The sequence below is a fragment of the Haliotis cracherodii genome, unplaced genomic scaffold, assembly GCF_022045235.1.
Source record: "Haliotis cracherodii isolate W230 unplaced genomic scaffold, xgHalCrac1.p SCAF_10, whole genome shotgun sequence".
Taxonomy (NCBI): Eukaryota; Metazoa; Mollusca; class Gastropoda; order Lepetellida; family Haliotidae; genus Haliotis; species Haliotis cracherodii.
The window spans coordinates 24858912-24876653 of NW_027266265.1; the positions used below are offsets into that span (position 1 = coordinate 24858912).

Genomic DNA, 17742 nt, shown 5'->3' on the forward strand with positions numbered 1-17742 from the left:
ATCAGAACACAAATGATGTGCCAACCACCCACGTTCAGGACGTCCCCGAGTAACGACGCCAAGACAGGACAGATGGATTCGAGTTACACATCTCCGACACAGGTTCCAAACGGCAGTAACGACATCCCAGACAATTCCTGGACTGCGCCGTATCCATCCCAACACTGTCAGGAATCGTTTACGTCAGTACGGGATTCGACCACGACGCCCTGCCATACGTCCCATCCTGACACACCGCCATCGAGTCAACCGTCTAAGAAGGTGTCGAAATCATGTTTGCCAACATCGAATATGGTGGAGAAATGTTGTCTTTACAGATGAATCGAGGTTCAACATTTCCCACAGTGACGGGCGCCAACGTGTCTACCGGCATTTGGGAGAACGTTATGCACGCAACTGTATTGTGGAGAGGAATCGTTTTGGAGGTGGCTCTGTGATGATTTGGGGTGGGATAAGAGCACGGCACCGAACCCCTTTGGTGGTTGTTCAGGGCAATCTCAACGGTTTTGGCTACAGAGATCAGATGCTAAGGCCTGTGGTCATTCCTTTCCTGCAACGTCATGGCCCGGGATTGACATTTCAACAGGACAACGCTCGTCATCACACGGCTAGGGTCGCAATGGATTTCCTTCACCATAACAATGTCATGTTACTGCCATGGCCTGCAATTTCTCCAGATCTCTCCGAAATAGAGCATGTGTGGGATGAAATGGAGCACCGTCTGCGTCGTCTTCCACATCCTCCAGATAACGTCTGTGACTTGGCACAGGATTTGAGGAGGATATGGCAGGCCATTCCCCAGAACTTCCATGCCCATTTGGTGGACTCCATGCGTCGCCGATGCACTGCTGTGATTCACGCACAGGGTGGTCATACCCGTTATTGACTTTGTGACTTTGTCGTTTGACCCCCTACTCCATTTTGATCTTCTGACGTCATCTTAACAGATGTTGTTCAGGTCCCGTTGACATTTTCTTATGGTCCGATCATTCAGCTGCTACAGCGTCTGCATCATTTTGTTCTTGCTGTGTTGTATTTCAATCCAGAATATATTTTCTCCGTGCACAGTTTCTTTATGTGGCTAGTATATCATCAGAGTCAGACTCCTCATCACTGCTTGTATCCCCTGTTACAGTTATACCTACCAGTCGCTGTGGCAACACGTCTCCTTCACACCACAGTGGTTGGAGTTTCCCTCCAATCATCACCCAACTATGACCATCAACAGGAGCTGGAACATGTGGATCGGCAATGTGTGCTATCTACCATATGCCAACTTGATATTTGACCCTTCTTATGTGTTGATCAATACTCTTTCGACAGGGAGGTAGGGTTCCCATATCAACATTGTGACAAGGGCCAGGTAGATCATCTTTGGCCCATAGCTCATTCATACTGAGGGAGCGTAGATCGTTGACACTCAGTATACGAGGTTTCCCATACCAAGCACGATCCACATATTCTAGCTCCTGTTGATGGTCATGGTTGGGTGATGATTGGAGGGAAACTCCAACCACTGTGGTGTGATTGTTAGGGTACCTCCACAAATATGATGAAAACAGGAAGTGCATCCCTATATTTTCAATGTTAACATATGATTCCATGTTCAGGACACTCTAAGGCTTCAGGAAAAGTATGTTTTGTTGGGAGGTGGGGGGGTTGCACGGTGGACCTAAGTAGCCCATGGTCTACAATGCCTCCTCTCATTACGATGCAGATATGATGTCTGTGGACTGTTTCAATCATATTGGATGTTCATTTGGAGACATTTTACATGAACTGTGTCATCTTATACCGGACTTACAGCAATCATGTACAGAAGAACCGACAACCTAGCTAAGTGAGCTGACAGGGCTTTCTCAACCTGTCATTAAGGTGGTTGACTTGCTTAAGAGCACCATATTTTGGGGATTTCAAATAACCTTTTCTGCAAATAAGGAAGTCCATCTATAAGACACATGACTGTCCTTTCTCTCCGTGTCCTTCCACTGATGATGCCTATTTCAAACTCGTAAAATCTCATTTGCCAAGAATACTAATCAATATGATCTAATTCAAGAATTTAGATACAGTAAACAATCAGATGAAGAACATAAGTGCATACATTAAGTGGTTCACTGCAGGAATCAGGCATGTACTACCTCCCATCATCACACAATATTCAGGCCTACCTGTTGACATGAAGCTGGACCAGGTGTGTTTCATCCACCTTGGATCACATTCTCAACATGCAGGAAGATCTTCAGTCTGCCCAAGTGTGGATGTCTTTCCAAATCGTGCTCACCATATTAGCACTGCCAGACAAGGGAGTTATTTGTGCATTGAAGAAGCAGACTCCACCAAAAGTTTCTACTCCCCCGTTTTCCTGGTACCAAAGGAACACTTTGGACCTGCACATGATTATCGATCTGAAATTGCTCAACAAGGAATACCCAGTATGTCTTTCCGGATTCTTGATGGAGTGAGTGAGTGAGTGAGTATGGTTTTACGCCGCTTTTAGCAATATTCGAGCAATATCACGGCGGGGGACACCAGAAATGGGCTTCACACATTGTACCCATGTCGGGAATCGAACCCGGGTCTTCGGCGTGACGAGCGAACGCTTTAACCACTAGGCTACCCGACCGCCCCGATTCTTGATGGAATCAATCAAGAAATTATGGAGCTCTCTCAGACTAGGAGATTGGTTAATCAGTCTGGACCTACAGGATGCCTATTTGCATGTCAGCCAAGTTAATGACATTACCTACATTGTTCAGTCAACAGACAAAGGTTACAGTTCAGTGTACTACCTTTCGGCATACCAGTCCCATCATCGGGTTTGCCCATCAAAGTCTAGTAAGACATCATGGCTAAATCAATGACTTCCTATCAGCCAATCAGGACAAGTTGCAGATAAAACAATATGAACTTCCTGATTCAGCTTCTCTTGTACCTGGGCTTCCTGGTACATCCTGCGAAGTCAGAAATAAAACCAGCTCAAGACATAGTCTGCAGAGGAGCAAGGTTTCAGCTTCACAAAGGCGATCTGCTACATCAGCCAGGACCGGACATATTTTACAAAGCCTCCACCTTCATGCCTGGAAACTATCTGGGAAATGTAGGCCTCCAGATTCAGAAGCAATAGCATGATCCTTGGGACCCTCTTCATCAGCCATCTATGACAACCGATGATATAAGTTCTGTTAGTGGCATAGAGGAAGTGGTTTACAAGACATGGATGTAACTACCAATTGTTGCAGATTTCTTACTCCATGTGAGAGAGGAAAAGAACTTCCGGCTCTATTGAGGGTACAGGTCAGGATTGATCTCTGTACTCCAACACGATGACATCTCTATATGTACTTACCTTGTACTATTCGACTTATGAAGTCATTCTCACTGGAAGATCTCAAAATGCTACACACCTTCCCAAAATGGAATTTATCAATCGCACTGTCACCCTTGATGAAATCACCATGAGAGATGCCCACTTCAACTATTTCAAAACAGACACCTTTCCTCCTAGCTATGGTGTCAGAACTACTCGCAAATTGATATATCGTCACTCATTCACACACAACACTGGAGCACCATAAATATGAGGTCCCCACCAGAATTTGCTGCCCAGAATCCCTATCCCTGCTTTGAGCAGAACTGTGGATTTTCCAGACAGAATACTGTGTCCCGTTAGAGCTCTGAAATAGTATGTCGCAGCTACTCAAATATCGCAGAAAACACAGACAACAGCTCTTTATCTCGGGCAAGTATTTTTCAGAAAAGGACAAAACTAAGGCTACAGTGGCGGGATGCTATAAGATAGCTATTGCCAAGTGCATATTTCTACACCTTGATGGGGAAGTTCCTTAGCCCTAGGCCCAGCAACAAGCCTGTCTACAATGGAACTCAGTATCCACTGAGCAAGTGGTATCAAGCTGTTAATGGAAATGCCACTTCTACTTGCATGATGTACGGCCTGATCTTGAGGGACTTTTCTCTAGGACCCTCGGTAGCCTCCCCATCCCTTTTCTAAGGTGAAGCCTTTGGGTCATTGTCAGCTAGGGGATGGACCATAGGCTAACAGCTGGAATCATAAGATCAAAGTTGATATATTTGCCTACATCCTCGGCCAAAGGCGCTACAGGTGACCTCAGAACCTGAAGTGACATTTTCCCGCCTCACCAATGCACAGTTGCATTGGCCTGAGAATAGGGTTTATCTCAAAACTAATTAAAAGATAGCTGACAGTGAAGAGGCCATCTATTGAAAATCTAATAGTGTGGTGACAGCCAACATAGGGAATTTATGGCTATGATGTACTATAGGTAGTATTCATAGAATTATACACAATGATAGCTATTGTTTGATATCTGTCAGCATGACATAGTTGGGTCCATCTTCCCAGTTTCCCCCCTTGCCAAATTAGGCTGGAATTATGGAGTTATATTTTGGCTGGACTGATGAGTCTATGCATTGTCCAATCAAAATCCTGTAGTGAAATTGACATCTGGTTCATTAACTACAGGTCAAGTGCCATGCAGAATTCGTTCGATTGCAGGATTTGCAGAGCATGTGTACCGTCAACTGGGCATGGACAGATATGTTCCAAATCTTTTCATGTATTTAATCAAGGTGCTCAAGTGATTTGATGAACTTCGCGAAGTAAAACCCGTTAGATTACAATAAGGATCTTTTTGTCAATGAATCGTTGTGACTAGGTGCCGCCATTTTGTTTGAAGCAAGTGCAAGAGATAAGAGAGGGGGAATCTGATTGGTCAATAGGAGGAACATAGAAGGGACAACTTGTAATAGCCACTGGTGGCGCTACAATCGAGCCCAGTAATTTCAGCCTAGTTCAGCGAGGGTGGAAGCTGGACTTTTAGAGTCAGTTATCTCCCTTGCCTTTGGAAGATGATTTGGCTCTGAGGGAAATGGACTTTGGCTTCAAATTTGTTGACATTTTAGACAGTTGACTTTTTATATCCAGGTGAGCAAGAGTTCTGCAGTACTATTTTTCTGTGTTTAAGGTTTCTGTAATAGTCAGCCTCAGTAAATTCAGACTTTCAGTTTTCTCCCATGTTCACGAAATCATTTTGAAGTTTTTATAGCTGTTAAAGATATGATTATTTATCATTACATTTACGTCTTGTGTGTAAAAACTACCGTATTCATTCCATTAAGCGCCCCTCCCCCAATAAACGCCCCCCTCACGGTTCCGAAAATTTATATAGTAATTATTTCATTTTAAATGAAAATCGTCCAGGAACCGAGGTTTCCGGATATTTGAAGTCCGTATAAGCGGGGCATGACTGTATTCTGTTTATTTAAGATATTTGTGAGTTTGAATGTTATGCGCAGAAAAAAATTACACCGTACCCTTTCAGCGAAGTCCAGCAAACGAACGGGTGATGAGAAACTTCGTCAGTACAAATTCGAAATTTGAGATAAAAAAATCACCAGACATGTTGATTTACCGTTGAAATTGTATTTTTTGTTCAGCTAGGCATTGTTTTATATCCAGGGATTAAGATTACCTTGTGCATTTTCTCATAAACTAAGCCGGACACAGCAATCAGCTGTACACATGTTTTCTTGGAATCTACCGGTATTTGGTCAAGACACACCCAATGATATACCTTTACAGGATTTTAAATGCAAGGATCGGCAAAAGTTGTATCTGAAACTATTTTTTTATCAGGAATAATATATTCCAATATCTTGTTAATTTAGATGCAGCTTTTACTAAACATATTTAAAATAATAATAACCCTAAGCGAAGCAGCTGATCGCTATTGCTGGGTATTATTTTTTACATTGAACCAGTCTGACCAGTCACCGTCAAGGCTCCCGTGCACGTGATCGCGAGAATTACGTGTTGACATAGAATCGTCCAACAAAAACAAATATGACTTTTACCGAATCAAAGTATGGCATTAACTTAAGTTCGTTTCAAGGCGTCAATAGCGGTAATCTGACCGTGGTTGCTGTTAATAACGGTGAGTTGTGCCATCTTCCGATCGCTTCACACACTATTTCACCGAAATTAATTAAAACAATATTAAAAGGAATTTTGAATAAAATGAATGAAATAAGTTACAGACAAAAGTTCAGATATACAAAGAACACTTTTTATAGCCAGACAGTGTAATTACATGAATATTTTGTGAACTTCAGTATGGATTTGTTGACATGGTATTTCCGGTGTTACGTGCTCACAGTAATGTCTTTCCATGGGGGAAAAAACATCAAAACTCATTAATTCGTGTATAATGCGCACCCCCTTCTACACAGCTGTGTTTTTTGGAAAAAAGTGCGAACTATTCTCAAGAAAATATGGTAAGGCTTACTCATGAATTTACGCCAATTTGACTCTGAATTGGTCCCAATAAGCGCCCACCCCTTCTGTCTTTTTTTAAGCGCCCTGGGCGCTTAATGGGTCGAATGCGGTATGTATCTCGTAGTTATACGATCAATTAAATGTATCATCATAATATTTAACAGTTATAGTTAGCTCCAGTGATCGGCTGAAATAGTCCTGTGATATACTGGTGCTTACGTCATCAAAAGTTGTGTAGTTCAATCCGAGATTTTATGCTTCAAATCCACCAAAGTATGAATACTTGTTCCAAAATACTTACGTAGAAACCTTCCTGGACATGTTATTGGGTAGATTTCATCCATGTTAATTACAGTCACATCTTGTATTTGGTGTTTAATCGCATTCTTCTCGCTCTAACTTTTGGCGTCTTCTGCAACATGTATTTCTGGATGTGACATCACCAAGATTATAATCTCATTCCAAATGAGTTGCAGAAATAACAGACTCAACGTGAGTTGTAGTTTTTTGGCCAAGCAAATTTTTTGAAATTTTATAATGATTCCATAAACAAATATTATTATTTTTATGATAATTACCTTGCAGCTTTATTGGCTCTGCCTTTGTGCATAGTAATTATTCTTTTTAAGTGGATTAAACAATAGCTAGAATTTGTAGAAATTTATAATCTGTCAAAACTGACCAGTGTTAAATTAGCATACGTGTTGCAGTTAGTTCATTTATATGTTGCAAGTGTAAATCATAAATAACAACAAGTATAGATTTCCATTGACTTTTATTATTTGTTATAGTTTTCTTTAAATCTGTTTTTTTACAATATCCCTTTGAAACTAATGGTTGGGATGGGACATCAAACATCCTGACGACCACGTCCCCCACTCCCAACCCGTTACAGTTTCTGTTTGAAACTGAGTTGAGGGAGTGGCTGTCATTTCTGGAGCAGAACTCAAAAACGTTTTTGGCTTTATTTATGAACTTAAGGCACACATTCAACATGAACAGCACTTGTACCTTTTGTTATTATTGTTATACGTTAAGTTTGGGCTAAGTGGAGAGTGGCTGTTTTTCTGGAGCAGAAATTTTATACAATTAGGGCTACATTTAAAAAATATGGTTCACCCATTCACTATAAACTGTTTGGTATTTGCCATATGGTTTCCTATTTTTTTCCATGGATACTACTGATACGTTTCGATTTAATGTCTGAAACTGAGAGGAGAACTCTCTCCATCTGTTGTCTTTATTTTAAGTGAAGGTATGTCTTCTCATGGTCTTGTGACCTCTTGTGGCTCTATCTCTATCTAGATTTCATAGAATGGTTTGATGTTTTGTGCCAAAATGTGTTTTTTTTTAATGGCAGGGTGGTATGACAACATTGAGCACTAATTTTGTGAAGGAGCTTGAGGATGCATTGAGGGACCTGGAGGAGACTAAGACAAAACTGTCTGAAAGTATATCAGGTTAGTGAGTTATTATTTTAGTATTTACTCTGGATTATGCTTTGACATGAAGTACTATTTATATCTGTCATCGAGCTCTATACAAACATGTTCTTTTTTTGTTTGTCAGTCAGAGGGGTGATGTTTGACAAGCACAAATTTTTAGGCACATGAAAGTGTGAGATTCAAATGTTGAATTGGTAGGTCATCCCACCCATCTGACTGTATTTCATACATGACAGACCAGACAATTCAGTTGCTAAGTTACTGTTACCCTTTTACAAATATTTTAGATTTTCAAGGGCAAAAAATGAGCACACTTCATAGTTAAATCTCAACATTTCGGCTCATTTGTTTAACATGAACCACACAGTTTATTGTCTATTTTATTTTTTTCAAGAGCCTAGTTGGTTCTTGATGTTTAACCACGTTACTAACTCACCTGACTGAAAGTTATTGTCAGTGTAAATAAATATCAACTTGACTATATAATATTAACGACAAAACCAATGCAGTTAAAAACTTCACATTTTCATTCCCACCAATGATGACACCAAATTTTGTTCAAGACGTTTGAATCTAATTTGTAATATTGGCCACCATGGCAGCCATATGAATAAGCTATTTATGACCATTGTTTTCAAAATGTATTGAAATTTGCTACATGTGCAGTTAGCAGTAGAACTCACCATACTGAAAGCTGAAAGTGTTTATGGACATTACGTAGCCATTAGCTTTCAATGCTGAATAATTAAATTTTTGTTGTGTTCATGGAGATTCCTGCATTCTGATTAGCTGATTTGGTCACGTGTTATTGCATTCATTTCCCAATGAATGTAAAAAATTAAGCCACGCCCACCGCGGCGCACTACTTTTATTACTGCGGAATGTCGGGGAAGCCCAATATTACAGTCGAGGGAATTCCCTTTCTGCTCACGTTTATCGTCATGCACAGGACATTTAGCGACTTTCATGCATATTCATTGTCCACACTACCCTTTCAAACCGAAGGCCGAGAATGAATGAAACAGCAAACGTGCAGGCTCGCTCGTCTGTTTTTTCCCCGCTCGCCTCAGTTCAACTTTCATGTCTTCGGGTTTCATTTCTAACTAGCATTTCTCCAACTGTGTTTTACAGTAATCATGGAAGTATTGTTTGAATCACGCAGTAAATGGCCATGTTATTTGAAACAGACGCCTTCTCTCGGACATATTTCTTCCGGTTCGTTACAGTCTGACTGTTGCAGTTCTTTTCGCCTCTTGACATAATTGACAGGTCCAGTGAACATTGTTTTAATCCCACTCTCCGTTGATTGGCTACTGACTGTGTAGGCGTGTCAAGTTATTTGCATAAATTAAACGATCACCTGATTCATGTCACGCCACTGTATGTATTCCTACACCAGGAATGTTTATAAATGTCGTCATTTTTGTCTGTTTTGATATATGCAACTGTTTTGGGTTAAACTATTGTAGATAAAACATGTTTTACGTTGTCGAATTTAATTATAAACTTTGACTGTATATTTTTTTCGGTTCATTGAGGTATGAATCGAAAAACCGATGTGCAAACTTTTGTAAGAATCCGCTATGCGGATTCATACACTTTGCACATCGGTTTTTCGATTCATACCTCAATGAATCGAAAAAAAGACACAGTCAATCCTTAACACCTTATTATGTCAAGATGGTGTGAATCCCATTTTCAATATGGCTGTCACCAAAATGTAATGAAATTTGGTACATTGCTATGTAGTTAGTAATGGGGCTTTCACAACATGGAGTAATAACACAACCCAACTATAGATTAAGATTTATTAAATAAAGTTAAGAATTATGTTGATAATGATTTAACCTACATACTCACACCCATTCAGTTACCTTCCACTATCACCCTTAACACTTCACATACTTCACATCCTTCATATACTTCACACACACTGTCACTCTAACATACACTTTCCAAATACTTAGGGTTACTTAACCCTACTAACAAATACACTAATATTGCACTAACACTATCTCCTAAATCCCTACTATTACATCAATATATCAATTCATCAATATCAGAACATCAATACATCTCAACATCAACATCAATACATCTCAACATCAGCACCTCAATACATTAACATCTTAAGGCAATAATACTTCAACACTTCAATACCGGTACATGCATGTCAACAATCAATTCTGTCACATTACACATTATTATGTACACAATATGTACAAAGTCATTTTCTCCATGCCTCCTTCCACATCATCGCACATTGTACATTGTTTAAAGCTCTGCACTCTAACGTCGAACCCATTCAACAGAGGTGTCACTTCCCGTGCATGGATGTTGAACCCATTTGACAGGCCGATAGCATAACAACACCCCAAAATAAAACTCGCCATATCTATTTACCAAGAAGGCTTTGCGGAACATTTGAATTACGTATGACATGCATAAATGCTCAGCTTGCTCAATATCAAAACTTTCAGTCATTTATTTACCTCAAAAAGAAAATATCGCAAGTTAAAAAAGTTTCGGCCAAACTTCTCAGCATACAACTACCAGAAACGGCCATTGGTGACTTTTGGCACTTCATGTTGATCGGCATGCACTCTGATATTTTCTTTATAATTTCATCATTTTTCCTATTCGATCATAATTTTTTGTTTGCTGACGAAAGGAAAACACTCATGTTCCTTAATTTCTAAAAATTAGCAACTTTCGGTGTAACTAAATGTAAACAAAAACAATCTGAATCGTAACATCATCGATTGGATGAAACTTTTATGATCATGGCAACGGCGGTAAACAAACAACTCCACATGCATGTTTATCCCGTTAGATGTAACAAAATGATTGTAAAAGTCTAACTTAATTTTCTAGAATTATTGACACGCATGTATAAATCTTTGTAAAAAAAATCATTTTGAAAGAGTGTGCAAATGATTTCATTTGATAAACTTTCGGACACATTGACAAGCCGACAAAAGTCAGTGACACGTTTGGGTGTGGCCTAACTCTCGATTGGTTGAGTTGAACAAAGTCAACAAACACTGCAAAAAATGGCAAATATTGGATGATACACAAAATCTGAACTGATATTCATTCTAGGTAAACCATTCAATAGCAAAATAATGCAGTTTACGAGAAATATTCAAAATTCTTGCAATTTTAGCAGTCATTTCTGAAACCGGAAGCACGTACCGCATGTGACACATGGGGTTATAGCTAAAATGGCACCTCAGCAAAACGTCACTGGGCGAAATCGGCACCGATTGGCGAAACGTAACCTCGCCTCAAGGGATAACAGCTACTATTGCCTGGTGAAAACGGTACCTTTTTTTTTTTTTTTAACTTGGTCAAATAAATGAAAGTATACTTACATGGTAACTTGCAAACACCAATAATTGTGAAATGTTAAAACAAGTTTACATTAGAAATTAGCCTCTACTGCAACTATATTCCAACATCACATCTAGTGACCTTTGCACTTAATGATATATTGCTGTCTGAATTTCTCGACCTTTTTTCGTTTTCTTTCGTCATATTATCGGAAAATGACAAATTAAACATTCGATTGAGAAGATCGTCAACATTCGCCAATGTATATTAATAAAGGCAATGTAAACTTTGTTGATATTAAAATAGCAATAAGTTATGCGGAGGTCAGGCGAAGTGCGCCATGTTTGATTTAAGGTTGTCTGCTAGCATCATGACACAGGTTATTTATTTTTGTATGTCGTAATTATTCAACCAAAACACTTGAAATTAGGATTGGTAAATGTTCATAAGTCATTAATTGTTTCCTGCAAATTTTAGTACATGACATGTTAGATGAACCCGAATGTTCGTATTTCTGCAACCGACATGATGACCATGAAAATTAAGGGTTTTTCTGTTTAACGTTTGGATAATAAATTTACTGAAATGGTTCATAATTTACCATCGCGCTGTTGTTTGCCGATAAATTTTTCTCTTCGAATTTATACTCAATTAAAATTCAGATATCGGAGATATGATTATTGAAGTCAATTTGCACAAATGTAACGATTTAAAAAGGTTCAAAGCATGAAACGCAAACCACCTTCATTAACGCCATTCAGGTAAGTTCTAGAAAATTTACAAATTGTCTGTTCACTTTGGTCTTAACCTTGGTATGATTGAAAACATCGGGATATATTTATATAATAGTGTGTATTTTTCTATGAGGAATAAATGTGGATAATATTTCTTCAATTGGCCCTTGTTTAATGAGGCACCGACTGTTTGAAATCACCCACTCTCTTTAGCGCACCGTATGCTAAAATTAATCCAGCAGGCAAGGGTAAGAAGTTTGAAAATAATTCAGCAGGCTAAAGGTTATGAGTCTCACACAGGCCTCTTCCAGTCCAGATTCACATTCTAATATTCTTGGCCATCTTTCACCCTGGGGTCAGGCTTCATACAACGAATGTCCCTGCCTGCTCATATTACAAACAGGTGCCCCTATGGGTCCCCCGGACACTATACAACAAACATATACATGTAAGTTTATATACAAGTGACCATTCACCTTACATCAAGTATTATATACTCAGAATGGTACACACATAGTTATTCAACATACAGACGAGCATGGGAGCATGCTCAGAATAACTACACACGATTATTCAACATACATCAAGCATGTACAATACTCAGAATAACTGAAAAAGCATAGAGTTATTCAACATACATTGAGCAGGTATTACTTAGAATAACCAATGTCAATATAAAAAATAAATGTACATAATCATATTATTATGGTGGTTGTTTTTAATACAACGACGACTGCCAAATCACGGCCAAATCACGACTTTGTTTGTGTGAGATCTCTAAGATTGTGTTGACTTAATTCACGATGACTATACACTACAAAAGACGTGTTCCTACATCTGTTTACTATTCTATCATTACATATATATACATGTAACTATACAGATGATACATACATGACCAAGGTACAAGAATATAAGCAAACAATATTCAAATAACTTGTAACTTACGCCATAAGATTGGGACAACGCACCAAAACAAAAACCATCCAACCATGGTCAGAATTCTCATAGACTGCACTGAATTTTAGTTCACAGTCTTTTTAAATACCCATTCAATCACACAGCTCATACAACAAAAGACATTTACTCCTGACCCAAGCACTCTTACATAACACCTTTAAAGCTCACAGCTTACATACAGTCCAACCACACTCTAATACAATCAAACCAACTTAAGAGAAATATATACATTGTGACCTTGACAGGGGCTCAACACATATGTTCCAGTTTTTGCTATAATTTTGTAAATTTTGAGCTTGATTTGGCCTTTGCATTTGGACCATCAAATTTTGAATAAAATGCTAATTTTTCGTCCCATCTGGGGATAAGAGACAGTCTTCTTTTACACTTGCTAATGAATATCAGATAATGTATTCGTTCTTCAAACATAAGTATAAGCTTTTGTGAGGTGCGTTGTAGGTCATAATGGAGTCTCCCTTTACTCCTTCTAAAAAGTTATTTGAGACTGTAACTGAGGCTAAAAGGCGTGAAGCAGCCAAGAAGAAAGTTTAAGCCATTACAGCTGTCGACAATGATCAGACCTCTGACTCTACCCCAGTGCCTCCTACAACTACTCCAGCAAGAACTCATCTCCTGCGATCTCTATGAGCCTGATACAACAATTACTGAAGAATAGACAGACAGCTCTAGCTAAGAAGAGCTCCCAGGTCAAGAGACCGCATGGGGGACAGCCATCTGTCTTTGCAACACACACAGCCATAGGGCCTCCCCAAGCCAACTATACTGACCAGCCAAACCATCCAGACAGCCAGCCTGCCAGCTGCCCAGCCAACTAATCAGACATATGGCCAGCCGTTTGACCAGCCGGCCGACCAGTGGGGTATAAGCTCACACTCTTTTCCCTACTGTGATACATGGTCAGCTAAATCTTCGCTTGGGTCCCAGCAGGGCCATACTGACGGTTACCACATGGACTCCACAGTAAACCTGCTGACCATCCAGCCGACCAGCCTACCATATGATCACCATCAACCAACGGTACCCAATCCAGCCGTACGGACCACACGGGACTGTCCAACCGACCAAGACAAAGATTACGGTACGGGTTCCCTTATACATGGGCAGCAATCACAAGTCATGACCATCACTTAATCAACCGCACAGGGAACACGTGGAGTGTATGGAATATTATGAAAATCCAACCCGGGAGCTACCCACGGTCACTCGAAGGAAGCAGAGTTTTATGAAGAGATTATTTAGGCTGAAGACCCACCCCAGCGAGATTATACGGAGGGATATACGTTTGTGGAACTCATGCCTGTACTCCATCCTCCTATGACAAATATTGCCACCTAAGATGCTGGAATATGGGGGATGTCATGCCCCTACATCATCTCAACACATTCACCAGACATTGCCTTGGCCGAGTTATGCAGGAAAGGTAGTAGACAAGATGTCAGAAAGCCTACTCAAGCTCAGACATGATGAACAACTACCCTTACCTCCATTGAAGTGGAAGTTGTATAGAACACATGATCCTCCACTTCCGGATTATCAAAGTTTGGTCTGAGACTTTATGAAGCCTTCACATGACTGGCAACCAATTACAGAGATCACGTGGTGCATTCAAGGCTATAAGTTGTGACTGACACGGAGATTCGGGGTTCGGCGTTTGGTTTGGAAAGAGTGTACGCCTCTCAGGAGTTGACGTGGGACGCACGTGCAGGGCGGGCAACATGTGCTCTGTTGCACTAGTTGGGTGTCTAAGTTCTTGGTGAGTTTTGATGTTATAGAAGTGCCTCCTATTTTATAGTGATTAAGTGCTCAGTGCCCACGTATGGAGGGAAACCCTCCTAGTTTTTCATGTGGTTTCGCTATTCTATTGTAGATGAAATGTCTGAATATTGAACTAGTGTGGTTGAATAAATATTTTAGTTGAACCCTTGTTGTGCTATTTTTAAGTATGTATATTGCCTACTGCTTGTGTCCGGATAGCATCTTTATGGTTCAGAGGACCTGTAAGTCACTTTAACATTTGATTGTTTTTGTAACGTGGCGGAAAAATCTGGGTGCTTGTCAGGTATTCACCCTAGCCCCACTTCCGGCGTTACATATGCAACCCTAACACTAATGTCACGTTACCTGCTTCACGGATTAAGGATCTGTCCTCCATATCCAGATATTCAATGGACATTTGCGCTTATATCAACTGTTTTGTTGCCGGAATCAGACACATCATTCTGCCATTACAGACATCATATGCAGGCATACCTGGACAGATCAAGTCAGACTCATCCACAGCCTGCTAGACACCATAGTCAGAATGCAGGAAGACTTACCGTATATGACCACGGATAAGCCGACACGTAGATAAGCCGAGGTGTTAACTTGACCCTTGAAATACGAAAGAAAATGATATGACCCGCAAATAAGCCGAACTAGGAAGTGAAAGGCAAAAAACACTGCTAAGTCGGACTGCAAGACATGTGCCGGTACTCGCAGATATTCAATAATATAAGATGAGAAACTTTGTAATTATATTGAAAAAGTCATTATTATTTCTATGAAGATTTAACAAACCAGTCATCCACTTTCATAATGTGGGAAGCTGTTTATCCTGTCTTTTTTTAATCTAATTATGATTGTTTTTTGTAGCCATCAACAACGAAGCACCATTTTGTGAATCAGTGTATATAGAATTATGAACCCGTGAGAAAATGTACCAACAAATGTTAGTGTTGTCTTTTCTTTCCTCCAATTTCTAACTTTCTCGTTGATGTCAAACTGTCGTGCAGCCCCACTGTTGTTCGTTGACTCAGCAACAGTGACGACTCGCAGTTTGAATGCAGCATCGTAGGCGTGGCGTTTTTGTTTTGAAGTCATGATGAGAATGCCAGTCAATAAAAATATTCCAACTTTTATACACCTATGCAGAAACTCACCAATTTGCTTCAGTTCAACTTCAAACATTGCCACTACTATAGTATCCAATAATTGAATTAAATAAACTATGAACAAAAATTAAATGACCATCACTTACTCACAGGCTTCTCCCGTTTACTAACTAACTAATCTCTCGAAAACAAAGGAATTAAGCCCCTACTGCTAACACGATTGCCAAGCACCCACAACTTGAAAGTGTTTGTGTAAACAACATAACAATACCAATCGGTCCGTTATTGCCAGTGCTCATTTCCTTGTATACTGTGTTGTTTTTTAACAACAGGAAGCAATCACAGTGTTCACCGTTTGTGACGTCAACGGAAACAGCTGATCACGATTTTGCAAATGGTGAACGGATTAACTCACCGTTATAGTTGTTTGTTTGCCTCTTTCAATAAAGGGAGATACTTGTTCACTTTCAATTTATGAACTTTGCAAAACGTACATAATAGCTATTGGCGATTTTATCTGTGGATTATATATTATAGCTGTGTATTACATACATTGTTACATGTAAAGATTGTGGAGTTTATGAAGAACGATAAACTTTGAACATTCAATTGAAAACTTATTATCGGAAGTAGTAACATGCATAACATTTTTTTAAAATAATGACAACATTGGTGTATAATAATAACTTTATTGATAATTTATAATAATAAAGGTTCTAGTTGTGGCAACTTCCAAACTTTCAGGAAGTTGTAATCTATCTGACCGTCATTCAAGCGATGTTTCTGACAGATCACAATCTGAAAAATACTATCATGAAAGTGTATCCTGTGGATAAGCCGACCCCTTTCTACACCCTTTTTTTCTGGTCCTCAAATTTGGCTTATACGCGGTCATATATGGTACCCTCCACCCAAGTCTGATGCTCGTGATATCAATCACTGGATTGTCTGGTCCAGACTTGATTATTCCCAAGTCTGGATGTCTTCACAGCTATTATGGGTTCCGCGTCAACACATACTAGCACAAATTTGTTAAAGAGCTGTTTCCAGCCAAACCAAGAGGTTGATAATGTCACAACCAATTTCTGCTTCCAAGACATCCAACGGCAAATTGGGACCTATCATAGACGAAGTCAGACAAGAAAAAAGGAATGATTCCAAGCATCAACTACCAGCCTAACTTCCAAGGCACATGGATCTTCCCATCCCCAGAAGCGTCCCTGGGATCAGAAGGACTCGTCATATAAGCAGCCTCCTGAGAAGACGTTTGTCCCCCCTGGGTAGGATTCGTTCCAACCAAGTCGGGGTACTACAGGCGTCAGTCTTCTCAGGAATAAATGTGCATTTCAAGAAACATCCTATCTTGAAATCTCAAGCCGTCAGACGCAGATTTCATCTAGTTGGAGCCAAGCTATCGGCAGCAGATCTTCCTGTCAGGAAACTACTAAAGAAGCAAGCCATTCAGAGACTAGAAGAGACCAATAAGGCCAAGGTTTTATTCTCAAGTATTCCGAATAAGAACAAGACTGACATGAGAATGAAAATCGACCTAAAGACCCTCAACTGGGTCATCGTTCACAACATTGAACCAGTTGTCACTTTTTTCATGAGGATCAACTTGCTCCTACACTGGCAACATCACAGTTCCTACTCAGAACTTGGACACACCAATCGTCAGTCAACCACAGTGTTCACAGAGGATTAGCTGTGTGTGGAGCTTGAACCTAGTTGACTCAGCATAAGGGATTACAGTTTACTGCGCAGGAAGAATTACATGTCACATGTCAAGACTGACTGTAAACATCTGTGACCGTAATCAGGTCAACTGACCTAGTGGGATCTGTCACAACTACAGTGGACATCCGATGCCTACACGCTCAGCGAGCAAGACACCACGCACCATCGTCCCCCGATATAACAACAGGAACACTTATGTGAAGCCCAAGGGATGGAAATGATTTGTACTAAATGATTTGTACCATACGATCTTCAGACCAAGGAATTTTTATATATTCAACCTGTCCTACACGGTACATTGTTGTATTCTTCCCATGGCTGCT

At 39.9% G+C, this 17742-nt stretch overlaps 1 protein-coding gene across 1 annotated transcript in view; it reads left to right on the forward strand.

The window, feature by feature from the left end:
* LOC139454196 (uncharacterized protein C20orf96-like) overlaps positions 1-17742 on the forward strand; it is a 156641-nt gene that overhangs the window by 84937 nt on the left and 53962 nt on the right. Inside the window, exon 6 of the mRNA XM_071235764.1 lies at positions 7677-7776. Coding sequence (XP_071091865.1) covers positions 7677-7776 — 100 coding nt within the window. The remainder of the gene's footprint in view (positions 1-7676; positions 7777-17742) is intronic.